At 43.1% G+C, this 13,086-nt stretch overlaps 1 protein-coding gene across 1 annotated transcript in view; it reads left to right on the top strand.

Moving 5' to 3' along the window:
• Positions 1 to 13,086, top strand: part of pigg (phosphatidylinositol glycan anchor biosynthesis class G (EMM blood group)) — a 172,295-nt gene that overhangs the window by 77,426 nt on the left and 81,783 nt on the right. Inside the window, 2 exon segments of the mRNA XM_063188079.1 lie at positions 6,563 to 6,780; positions 12,544 to 12,828. Of these exon segments, the coding sequence (XP_063044149.1) occupies positions 6,563 to 6,780; positions 12,544 to 12,828 (503 nt within the window).

The raw sequence follows: 13,086 nt of genomic DNA, 5'->3' as shown, positions 1-13,086 counted from the left end.
ATGAGTCCAATAAAATGCATTGTGAGCGATTTTCCATATCAAAGTGGCCTAGATGTGAATTAAAATCCCGGCCTGATTACAGGGCCCACTCCGGGCCTGTGTGTGTGTGTGTGTGTGTGTGTGTGTGTGTGTGTGTGTGTGTGTGTGTGTGTGTGTGTGTGTGTGTGTGTGTGTGTGTGTGTGTGTGTGTGTGTGTGTGTGTGTGTGTGTGTTTGTGTGTGTGCAGACAGGAAACTGAACAAACTACATTTTTTCCAGTGGTGATGACGTGTCAAGATGGCTGATCCGTGAGCGTTTGGTTCAGACAGGTCTGCTATGTAAAGTTTATTTTTGCCTTCATATAGCTCTAAAAGACAATATTGAAGTGGACTGAAAGTTTACAAATATTGTGCACGTTTTTGGCACCGAAGAACGTTCCCTCTGGAATATACACTGATCCTGCGAGAAGGGTTGCCTAATCCAAACAATGCAGCAACCAGACGCAAACAAGTTCCTTCTGGACGCACTGCAACAATTAAAATCTGAAATGGTCTCCCACTTTGATGCAAAGATGGACGATTTACAAACCAAATTGAACAAAATAGATATATCTCTGTCCACCCTGGGCGAACACATATCGGAGCTTGAACAGAGAGTCGGGAGCAATGAGGATAATATATCTGACCTCGCGAGGCGTATCACTGAACTGGAAAAAGACAACGCTTACCTGCGTGAAAAGGTGGAGGACGCTGAAAACCGAAGCAGGTCTAATAACCTGCGCTTCATTCACATTCCCGAAAAATCTGAGGGCAGTGACACCCGTGGATTTATTGCTGCTCTGATTCTACAACTACTCGGGCCTGACAACTTCTCCACTCCACCTGCCATAGAGAGGGCCCACCGCTCTCGAATGCGCCGTTCCGAGGATAATAAAGACAACACGAAACCAAGGCCGATTGTGGTGAGACTCCTCAGCTTCCTGGACAAGCAAAAATCCTGCAACTTGCCCGGGAGAAAGGACAACTTAAGTTCAATGATGAACTCATCCACATCTACCCTGATTACAGTGCTGCTGTGCGAAAAAAGCGACGCGTGTTTGACGACGTCAAGAAAGAACTCAAAGATCGCGCTATACACTACAACCTGCTTTACCCGGCCATTCTTAAGATCACCTTCAATGGTAAACCCCGGCACTTCAAAACTCCAGATGAAGCGAACGCGTTCCTACAGAACCCAGCTATGATTGAATGATCCTTATTTCATTGCGCCTGCTTCCTATTTTTGCTGCATCGAGTGACATTTTCAATGACATTTTTGCTGGAGCTATGAGCTTCTTTTTCCGTTTTTCCCCCTCTGTTATGCAGAATGCTGAATAGCAAGTAACTTTTTCCTCGCCCTATGTTTGTGACTTATGATCGCTGGAGAAAAGTAGGCCTACTTCCTGGGTTGCTCTTCTGACTTTTCATGCGACAGAATGCCTTGGAAAGATTTGGACTAAGCGCAATTTTTTTTTTTTTTTCCCTCTCTCTTCAGGAGATATGAAGCTTTTGGTGCCTACTCCATTTTCTTTATTTTTCGCTCATTTTTTTTTCTCTCTCTCTTTTCAGTCTTTATTGAAGTCTCTAAATGTTTAGTGCCACTTTACTCTCCCAACAAACTTTCTTCTCAAAACAGTGCCCCCTGCTGATCAATAATGAATGAATATTTTGGGCCTGATTTTTCGTTATTATTTATTTTTATTTTTTTTTTCTATTTGGGAGGGAGATGAAGACAACTAATATAAACGTGGCATTTATCAGCAGACAGTCTGTTCCTTTTTCTTTTTTTTTTCTTTTGAATGTCTCTGCTCTGTCAGCCTGTGCCTGTTTGTGTGTGTGAATGTGTGAGTGAGTGTGTGTGTTGCTCTTCCATCCTACCCCTCTCTTCCATCTCTTCTTGTCTTTGGAATGACCATGGGTAAAGGTTTATTTGTTATCCATTTAAACATCAGGAGTCTACCTCGTAAAATTGATTTGCTTCGAGCATGGCTTGTTTATAATAAACCTGCCATAATTACTCTTTCTGAAACATGGTTAAATAGTAGTATAGGGGATGCTGAAATAAGTCTTGATGGTTATATTTTATATAGAGAAGACAGGGGTAGTCGTGGGGGAGGTGTAGCCACCTATATCTCCTCCAGTCTATCTTCTGAACTTATTGCTCCAAGTGTCGGACCTTTGAACTTTGAATGTCTCTTTGTTAAAGTAAGTTTACATCAGAACAAACGGCTAATTATTGGTAACATCTATAGACCCCCTAACTCTCCATCAGACTCAACTGTTAATATTCTCACTACTATTAATTATTTAAATTGCTCTGATGAAATGATGGTTCTGGGTGACTTTAACAGTAATTGGCTTGACAGATCCTCATTAAAGGAGAGGACTCAGTTTGAAAGCCTAAATCTCACTCAATTAATAAAAGAGCCCACAAGAATAGCTGGGAGCTCCAAGTCTCTCCTTGACTGGATTCTGGTCACCCACCCTAACAGAATTGCTAACTCTGGTGTCCTCCCTGACTGTTTTAGCGACCATTCCATTATTTTTTGTGTTTGGAAAATTAGATTACCTCGTCTGCCACCGAAAGTAATTCAGGTAAGGCAATATCATCACTTTAACGCTGAGGCGTTCGTTCAAGATCTACTAAACATTAACTGGCATCGATTTGAATTAATCCCTTATGCTGAAGATGCATGGAATTTTTTTTACACAGAGGTGCTGAAAGTCATAGACAAACATGCTCCATTGGCATCGGTTAAGGTGAAAGGCCATCATCTCCCATGGATCTCTGGTGACTTAATCCATCTTTTTAAGCAAAGGGACAAGGCTTGGGAGCGTTATCATACAACAAAAAATGTAGAATATTTGACAGAATATAAGCGATTAAGAAATATTTGTACAGTTAAAACAAGAAACGCTAAATCTGATTATTACAAAAATTCCTTATCTAACAACTTCACGAATCCCAAACAGTTCTGGAAAAAGCTTAATGGTCTTCTGAACAAATCTTCTGTGAACTCCCCTCAAAAGCTCAGGCTTGATGATAATAATATTATTACTGACCCCATTTCTGTAGCTGATGCTTTTAATCAGCATTTTTCCTCTGTCTGTAGGTTACGCCCATCTGACTTCTCTTACTCAAACCATGTTAACAGCACTGTGTCTAACCGCTCCTTCTCCTTTTCTTCAATACTCCCAACTGAGGTACAACAATCTATTGCTGAAATTAAATCGGGTAACAGTACGGGTCCAGATGGTCTTGAGATTAAGTTTTTAAAAATGGCTTCTCATGTCTTATCATATCCATTATGTGACTTATTTAATTTGTCTTTATCTACTTGCACTGTTCCAATCATGTGGAAGTGTGCTAAGGTAATACCTCTACACAAAAGTGGTGATCCACTTGAATCTAATAATTATAGACCAATCTCTATCATTAGTAATGTTGCTAAAATATTTGAAAAAATTATATTCAAGAGACTGTTCAATTATATCAATGAGTCTTCAATTCTATCACCATGTCAGTCAGGTTTCAGACCCAATTTTTCCACTACTACTGTACTGACTAAATTTGTTAATGATGTTACATCATCTTTGGATGTCAATATGCCTACTGGAGCCATTTTCATTGACCTCACCAAGGCTTTTGATTTGGTTAACCATTATCTTCTTCTAGACAAATTACATGCTATTGGTCTGTCTGAGCAATCTATGTTTTGGTTTAATTCATATCTGCATTATAGACGTCAGTGCGTATCAGTCAGTGGTGCCCTCTCTCAGTTTATGGTTATGGAACAGGGAGTTCCACAAGGTTCTTGCTTAGGCCCTCTTTTATTTTCTATTTTTATTAATGACCTTCCACAAATATGTGGTGACTGTCAAACTCTACTCTATGCAGATGATACAGTTATATATACCTCGAAGCGTGATGTTTGTTCAATTCAATCCTCTCTTCAAACTGATTTTGATATTGTGCAAAAATGGTTCTTGAATAATGGGTTAATACTCAACAAACTTAAGTCTCATAGTATGTTATTTTCCATTAATTCAGGTCAACCCACTCAAGCAAATAGTTTAATGGTTAAATTCCTAGATGGTACAGTTATGGAAAGTGTAGATGAATTCAAATATCTGGGTCTATGGTTGGACTCACATCTTTCTTTTAGGCCTCACATTGACTCAATTGTTAAAAAGATCAACTTTAATTTAAGACAGCTTTATCGCTCAATTAATTGCTTCACTCAAGATACACGATTAAAAATTGTTACCCAACTTTTATTTCCTATCATTGACTATGCGGACACTGTGTACATGAACACAACTCAATCCAATCTTAAATCGCTTACTGTTGTATACAATAGCATATGCAGATTTGTCTTGAGGTGCCCATTCTTGACCCATCACTGCGATATGTATCAGAGAATGAATATTCTATCTCCATCGGCCAGACGACGGTTTCACTGGTTTCAGTTCATTTATAAATGCAAATTTTTCAATTATCCTCTTTATTTAAGACAGTACTTAATCTCTTATAGCTCATCATATGCCTTAAGACACCATGATCATGTTTTCTTTTCTGTTCCAAGAATTTCCAAAGAGATTGGACGACGTGCATTTCAGTTTAAAGCCCCTTCTGATTGGAACAGCTTACCCTCCTCATTAAGGTCCATTACATCTTTCCCTTCTTTTAAAGTATCCCTTCAGAACTACATTCAATCATCTGACCAATGTAGATGTTTCAGTTAAGTATGATCTGTGAAAAATGATATATGTTTTAGATTCTCCATAGAGTTATTTTTTCTCCCGTTGTCTATGTCTCAGTTTTCTTAAATTTTGGTTCTATACACATGTATGAACATTATGGACATGAATATTTATTTTGTGTTTTCTTTGGTTTTCTCCTCCTGTATTATGAAGAACTTTTTTTTAGCCATGGTATTAACTTTAATTTATTTTGGTAAGAGATGGGGTGTGTGTGGTGGGGAAGAGCTGCAGTGTGTGTGAATATTTGTAATGTGTGTGTTATGTATGTTTCTCTGAGGACCCTCTCGAAAACGAGATTTTTATCTCAAGAGGCTATCCTCCAATAAAGAAATTTGAACAATTTGAACATAAATATATTCAGTCTTTCGGCTTCAAAAGCAAAATAATTGATGTATGCCATTTTATTCACCCTGGGATTTTCTCTTGTAGTTCTGATGCAGAGTGATGCAAGTCAAAGGATTTGCCAAATAGGCACAGAAAAGTCCTGGCTTCTTTGTCCTCACATACTAAGACCACCCAGGCTTTAATTGTTGAGCCTTGTGACTGGCGCTTGTATTTCGCCACAAAAAATCAATTCAGGCTGAATATGGTTAGCCTGATGAAAGTTTCACGGAGCGTGTGTGTGTGTGTGTGTGTGAGTGTGTGAGTGTGTGTGTGCTTGTCATAGAGAGAGTGTGAGAGGTCTGTGCCAACAATAGGAGCAGAAGTTGTGTGTGCATGGGTGTGTTTGTGTACGTGTGTGCGTGTGTGTGTGCATGTGTATGAGCATGAGGTGTTCTGTGTTTCTGTTCTACGGGGATTAGCTGTTACTCTGAAGCGCTGTCTCTCACCCACTGCAGTGGAAGTTTATTTGTGTCAGTGCCCCTCACTCTCACCCACCCAGCTACGCTCCTCTCCTCTCCTCTCCTCTCCTCTCCTCTCCTCTCCTCTCCTCTCGTCCCCTTCAACAAAAAGGGCTACGTACCCCTTTCATTCCCCTTCACAAGCAGGCTACACAGACGTTTCCCCCCACCTGCTTGCCTGCCTGCATCACTGACACAATACCTTCGCAGCCTTCGCGCCTTATATGCCGTGTGTAATCTTTAGGTTCAGCACTGTGCTCACACAGAATAAATTACCTCTGTACCATGCTCCGCTGTTCCGCATATAGCATCGCTCACAAACTTGCCCCCTTTTTTTCTCTTTGCCCTTTTATCTGAAACAAAATACATGCACATACGCACCCACTTGTGCGGCTTCTAATTCTTTGTCTTTCGAAGTTTCTGCAGTTGCTATGCAATATTCTTTTAATAGTGCTTGTTGTTTACTCGAAGACAAATCACCTCGTGTTTCTTGCTTTCCCTCTCACACTCCCTCTCTCTCTCTCTCTCTCTCTCTCTCTCTCTCTCTCTCTCTCTCTCTCTCTCTTTCAACTTATTATTCAAAAGCAAGACATTGAACTGGTTTATAATGGTGAAATATAATGGTTTCTATTCGGAATGAACCACTTGGCAAAAATGTGGTTGAAAGCCCTGTTCAAAAGCGTTTTATTGACATGACAAATAGCTCATTCTATTGCCAAAGCATAATGTCAAACAATACAGTATAATGAGCTTACATCCATCACAGTCTCTCTCTCTCTCTCTCTCTCTCTCTCTCTCTCTCTCTCTCTCTCTCTCTCTCTCTCTCTCTCTCTCTCTCTCTCTCTCTCTCTCCTTCCATCTAGCTGTGTCCAGCTGTGCCCTCCCTCCCTGTCATCCTCACTCACTCTCTCTTCCTGGTTTTGTCTGCCCACTCCACAGAGGAGGGCTACGAGTTGTTCCGCGTGGCGGAGAGGTCTCACGGCAACTGGATGAAGCTGTACCTGGAGGGCAACACATCGGAGGTGCTGGGCAACATGGGCCGCAAGGTGCTGCGCCAGTACCTGGAGGCCCTGCACGCCATGAGCTCCGCCCTCAGCCGCCAGATGGGCAAATACGACATGTACTCCATGGTGGTGGGCACCATCCTACTCATGCAGGTACACGGCCACTCAGCACATACATCATCCTATTCATGCAGGTACACGGCCACTCAACACATGCACACCATTCTGCTCATGCAGGTACACGGCCACTAGCACTCAACACATATACACCATCCTGCTCATGCAGGTACACGGCCACTCAACACAATGTACACCATCCTGCTCATGCAGGTACACGGCCACTCAGCACATACATCATCCTATTCATGCAGGTACACGGCCACTCAACACATGCACACCATCCTAATCATGCAGGTACACGGCCACTAGCACTCAACACATATACACCATCCTGCTCATGCAGGTACACGGCCACTCAAAGCATACATCATCCTGCTCATGCAGGTACACGGCCACTCAGCACATGTACATAATCCTACTCATGCAGGTACACGGCCACTCAACACAATGTACACTGTGTAGGGTGTGGCCATAGTAGGTATTGCAACTATCCTGCTCATTGAAACAGTGCTGCTTATTGCCAAATATGAGCTTGTCATGAATATTTACTTACATGTAGTAATAAACCAATATTTACTAGTATGACCAAAGTACAGCAATTTTCACAGCTAAAAATGCCCATTGACATTCAAAATGGCGGACCATGGAGAAGATCCCCCTTTTCATATACAGTATGAAAAGTGCAATTTATAATGAGTACTTAGAATTTGATGGTGGTGGTAAGTATGTGTTTAAAAAGTAACACTTTTGAATGGGCAGCATGAATTCTGGAAATGATCTACTAAAAATATTACACAGTACACCTTTAACTAATTAAAAATCTAAGTATTGTAAATACGACATGTACTCCATGGTGGTTGGCTCCATCCTGCTCATGCAGGTACACGGCCACTCAACACATGCACACCATCCTACTCATGCAGGTACACGACCACGAGCACTCAACACATGCACATTACTTAACTAATTAAAAATCTGAGTACAGTAAATACAACATCTTCTCCATGGTGGTGGGCACCATCCTGCTCAGGTGGGTCTACTACACAACCACTAACAGTCAACACGGGTGCTTTCTAATAAATATACTGTACCGGGTGGATAATGTGAGTATGTCAGTCTGAATAAGTATGATAGTCTATGGTACTGGGCACCAGCCTCACCTACCCATGCAGGCACACAACCACTAGCGGTCAACACATGCATATTATTTAACTAATTAAAAATCTGAGTACAGTACAGATGACGTGTACTCCACAGTATTGGGGACCACAGGTACATTACATTCTAATTAGGTAGTAGACTGTCATCTGAGCAAGTCAGTTCCCCTTGGAAAACGTAGTCAACAGACCTTAGTTGCGTGCAGTCAATGGCTAAACATTTCCCGAACATCGGATCGTCCGATATAGAGATGGAGTCCTGTGCACTCTACCAAAAACAGGTTGAAAGACTGAGGTGGAATTCAGACCTGCGCTTACTACTTGGGAATTTGTCTCTTTCTCAGAGGGCTTCACCTTCTTTGTTGTTTTTAATGATATTTAATATTAGAATATTGTGTTGTGAAAGACTGGGAAATATGAATGCTTCAAGCTGAATGGTATTAGAAAATGACGTACAGTTGAAGAATAGAAGTCCAGTTGCCTAGTAACTTAGCAATTACTGTATGACCGTAATGACCTGGTTGAATGAGAGCAGAGAGACTGTACAACTGACATGGTGCGCACCTCACTGTGAAGAGAAAAGGGACATCTTCTCCACATAGATTTTCTCTATGTGCTCACTGCAGGGCAAACAGAGGAGTTTCAAACGCATTCTTTCTTTCAAAGCTCCCGAATCTTCAAAGTCAGAGAAGTCCGTCAGATGTGTTGAAGTGTTATGACCACATCATTATTCACCAACAAGTCCTTTGTTAATGTTGTTTTTTCTTTGCTTCTTTGTTTATTTGCTTGCTTGTGTTTCTTTTCCCTTTCTTTCCTATTCTTTCTCTCTGTCTTCATTTCTTTCCTTCTTTCTTTCTTTTCTTTCTTTCTTTCTTTCTTTCTTTCTTTCTTCAATGAAGCGCATAACGGGATCGCCCCTGCTCCCCACTGTAACAGTGTCCTGGTTGCACTTCAATGTCTGTGATTTGGCCCGGTGTCATTGTTCCATTGTTTGACCACTTTGTGCCTCCTCCTTTATGGACCGGCCACGCTGACGGCAGTCATTTGTCTTTATTCTGCCTCCGGCCGGCTGGGCGCCTCTGAGCGGAGCAAAGCTGGGCCGGTTCTGGCCCGAGTCTAGAGCTGCCTCAGTGAAACGGGCCATGAAGCCGGTCGGCCCCTCAGTGGTCAGATTGAGAGTTGCTCCAGCAAGTGGAGCCTGACCCTGAGTCCTGGACCGTCTCTCCTCCACCCGACACCCCCCAGTGGGCCGACTCACTTAGTCAAGACATTATGGGCTCCATTAACCCAGGCCAGCTCATCCACAGAGCTCAGCACTCAGGACAGCGCCCAGTGCACCACTCCCCTGCCTGAACTTGGATGAACCGGCCAGGGCTGGAGACTGATAACTGTTTGGGCAAGGACAGCTGCAACGCCATCTGGACAGCAGGCCTTGAAGCCACCGGACCCACTCATTCTTTTTGTGTCTAATAGGGCTAAGATATGGCAGACGGTGCCATTTTTGGATGACCTGCTCTAGTTTAACTCTGGAGTTCATTCTTTTGGACAGAACTTACTAATTGACTACCCATTAAGCTGGGAGTCGTGTACGGAAGTTTTCAGTCTTTAGGTATAATCCCCTTGAATTGTGCATATCCAGGCGATCACCGTAAACAACCTGCTGCACTGTGTTAGGGTTTAATCAGATACAACTTCACCTTTTAATAGCTTGAACCGAATTCTTTGTAACTACTTCCCAACAAGCCTTTTTCTGGGCTTGCGGGGACAAAAAGCTCTGGCCAGCTTTGAATGGATTGGCTCCGTGCCCAAAGCCTGATTGTTTGTTCCATACCTCTTGTTGCCAAGCGAATAAAGACAAACCCCCAACTGAGCTTTTTTAAAACCACTGCGGCCATTAGCCCAAATGGGGAAAGAAAGGCTACTAAAAGCGACCGTGGACATATTTAACATGTTGCTTCCCCTTGTCCTTCTGTCAGCTGTCTAATGTGCACTTCTGTCACAAAGCCACATAGCAACTGTGCCAATATGAAAATTTAATTGACCGTCTGGAGAACGTGTCACAGTAGGAAATTCAGTGGCCGTAAGTGCACTACATCATGCTACTGTGTGTCCAGAGTCACAGTTTGTCCATGGAGAGATCTCTGCATCTGGTCCCTAAAGCGATGACAGCAGTTCCTTACGTCAGCAGTTAGATGGTGTCTCAGCAAGGGTGGAAAAAAAGTCAATGTTCTCCGTCAGATGGTGTATCTCAAACGTCATTATGTCTTTTGACATAGGGGCATGTGAGGAGGCCTTGCTGTACTGTAATGTTTCATCAGTAGACCTTGTTAGGAGAAACATGAGGACAGTAAGGAAACTAGCCGCATTGGGGAAAAAACCCCCACAATATTACATGCTTAGAGTTATGTTCTAGGTGAATATCAGGCTTCATTTTTCAAAAATAATCCTTTGGCATTTTGATAGGACTACTAAGTACAATTTTCAGTGTACTATGTATTTTATTATCAACTGTGGCGTGAAGGTTCTTAGGGAGCATCTTGTGGTATCTTGTCATAGTGAAGTGCAAATGGTTGACACCTGCTGACCATCATGTTTCTGAAAAGAGTGTGCTACTATAAATGCTATATTTACTTTCCTCTAGCGAAATGAACAGCAGAATTTCCTTTGGACTTGGATTTTGGACTTGGAATAGATAGACATTTAAAGGAAATTAAACAAAGATACACTCCTTTCCAATAAGAACTTGCGGATAGCAGAGTCAAGGGCGATCGTGTCTGAGCTTCCTCCTAAACAGAGTCATCTACAGTAATATATTTGAGAGTGAATACTGTTGGCAGACACTGTTGTAATGCATGTGTATCTCTTCCCTTCAGAAGCTTTTAGTCTAATTGTTGGAGGTTCCAGTTCCAGTGATCCTCTTAGCTCCTCAGTCCTCAAAGTCAGTAAACTCTGTCAGGTATGGGCTAGATTGAGAGGTGATGCCCACATTATTATTTACAAACAAGTCTTTGTTTTTATCCCTCCTCCTGCCAGTAGGTTGTGGGATGGGGGCATACTGTTCTTTGGTTGTCTATCTGTCTGTGAGTCCATGCGTGAGTCTGTGTGTCCCTCCGTGTGTCCATCCTCCCATCTGATTGAGTTTCTTGGTTGCATAACAGTTCACGCTCAAAGGGATCTTTTGATTTCATGATTTACAATTTATTGCACGAAATAGTTGCATGACATGATTATAGGCAGAGGCATCACAATTCACGCTTTGGTGAAGATCTACTTCTTTTCATTTGTTTGTTGAAATGTTTTCTTTGTGTTTTTTTCCAACTTATTTATTTTTCCCTCTCTTTCTCTTTATTGATTTATTTATTTGTTTGTTGTTTGGATGTTGTTTCTTTTGTCTTTGCTTCTATGTTTGCTTTTCTTATTGACTTCATCCTTCTTTGCTTTCAGACTGAAGCCAGTGTTGAGTTACAACACTCTGATGCAACAGTCTTTTATTATTCTTCCTTTGACTTAATCGCCCAGCCGAATTCTGTCTTTTATTTCTCTTGGCCAAGTGTCCTAATGGAGCTCACCTCCCTTTCTCAGTCCCAGGGAGTTTACCTCTCTTTAACAGGTAGATAGGTAGAGGAGGAGAGGATGAAAAGAGAAGCTTCAGGGCAAAAGCAGCCCACCGGTTGGTTGGCAGGGTTGCTGTGTTGTTGTGCCGCTCCCTGAACCATGAGAGAGCAGCAGCAGGACTTAAGTCTCGGGGTCTGCTGCTGAAGCTGCCTCAGAGACCGCCTCCCCAAATGGCCTGCTTTATTTACCTTCTAAAGCTCCTGTCCCAGCGCTCCCTCAAGCCTCTGCTGTGTTGCCTGGCTTGGCAGTGACTCTGCCTCTGTGTACAGGCCCCCGCGATCAGGGGGCTTCTCACACACCATTCATCTTGCTGTTGCAAAGCAAGGGCAAAGCAATTAGTTTCTTGCCACGGATTTTGGTGAACTTTATTTTGCTGCATGGCCGCCGGTTATGGCGTGTAGGAAGGAGAAAGAGGTGTTAGGGAGGGAGGAGAATGAATGTATCTGAATAGAGTCATCTGTGCATTGAGTTGCTGCTAATTTGGGGAGGTCATCAGTTATGTTTGTTAGTTTGGTAACAGACTAATGAGAGCTGTGCCCAATAGTGCACTTTGCTGTTATTGGATTCATTTAAAGCAAATATCACACCGTGTACTCCTAACTGTGGGCCGGAGGCACACAAAGACCTTGTGCAAAGTTCATCGGAGTGTGCGTGCGTGTGTGTCTGTGTCTGTGTCTGTGTGTCTGTGTGCGTGTGTGTGTGTGTGTGTGTGTGTGTGTGTGTGTGTGTGTGTGTGTGTGTGTGTGTGTGTGTGTGTGTGTGTGTGTGCGCGCGTGTGTGTGTAGGGCACAGGGTGGGGGTGTCTGGCCATGTGTGGTTGTGTGTGTGTGTTTTAGTTGTGTGTGTACATATGGGTATGTGTGTTTCTGTGCATGTGTGCGAGAGTACAACATATATGAACATGTACGTGTGTGTGTGTGTGTGTGTGTGTGTGTGTGTGTGTGTGTGTGTGTGTGTGTGTGTGTGTGTGTGTGTGTGTGTGTGTGTGTGTGTGTGTGTGTGTGTGTATCTGGTTGTCTTTCAGACTCTGCTGCTGCTGCTGCTGGCGATGCCCGAGGCCCTGAGCGGCTGTGCGGTGGTGGACGTGCCGGTGGGCTCGGCGCTGCTCTCGCTGCCCTTCTACCTGCTGTGCCTGCTGTGCTCGGCGCTGCACGTGGCCATCTGCACCTCGGCCGGGGCCTCCTGCTACTTCTGCGGCCTGCCCTGGGCCCTGGTGTTCGCCGTCATCGCCTGCTCCGCCGCCCTCCTTAGCGCCCTCGGCACCATGGTGTTCAGGAGACTGGCTCTGGGCAGCAAGTCCCCCACTAAGGTAATGAACCGTCTCCATCCCAACACACACAACATACAGTACAAGCCACAAACTAAGATACTACCAGACTTTATAATAGTAATACATCAATTTTGTATAGCACTTTTTTAAATACCCAAAGACGCTTTACAGAACATATAACATAAAACAAAAACATGAACAGACATTCAAAGACATACAGAGGCTAAAACACAACTCAACGGCAAAGGAAAGTTCTTTTTTGTCCATAAATCATGACGGTGTGGAGCGTTCACGATA

Source organism: Engraulis encrasicolus, chromosome 22 (assembly GCF_034702125.1).
Source record: "Engraulis encrasicolus isolate BLACKSEA-1 chromosome 22, IST_EnEncr_1.0, whole genome shotgun sequence".
NCBI lineage: Eukaryota > Metazoa > Chordata > Actinopteri > Clupeiformes > Engraulidae > Engraulis > Engraulis encrasicolus.
This window is presented reverse-complemented; position numbering and strand designations above follow the sequence as displayed.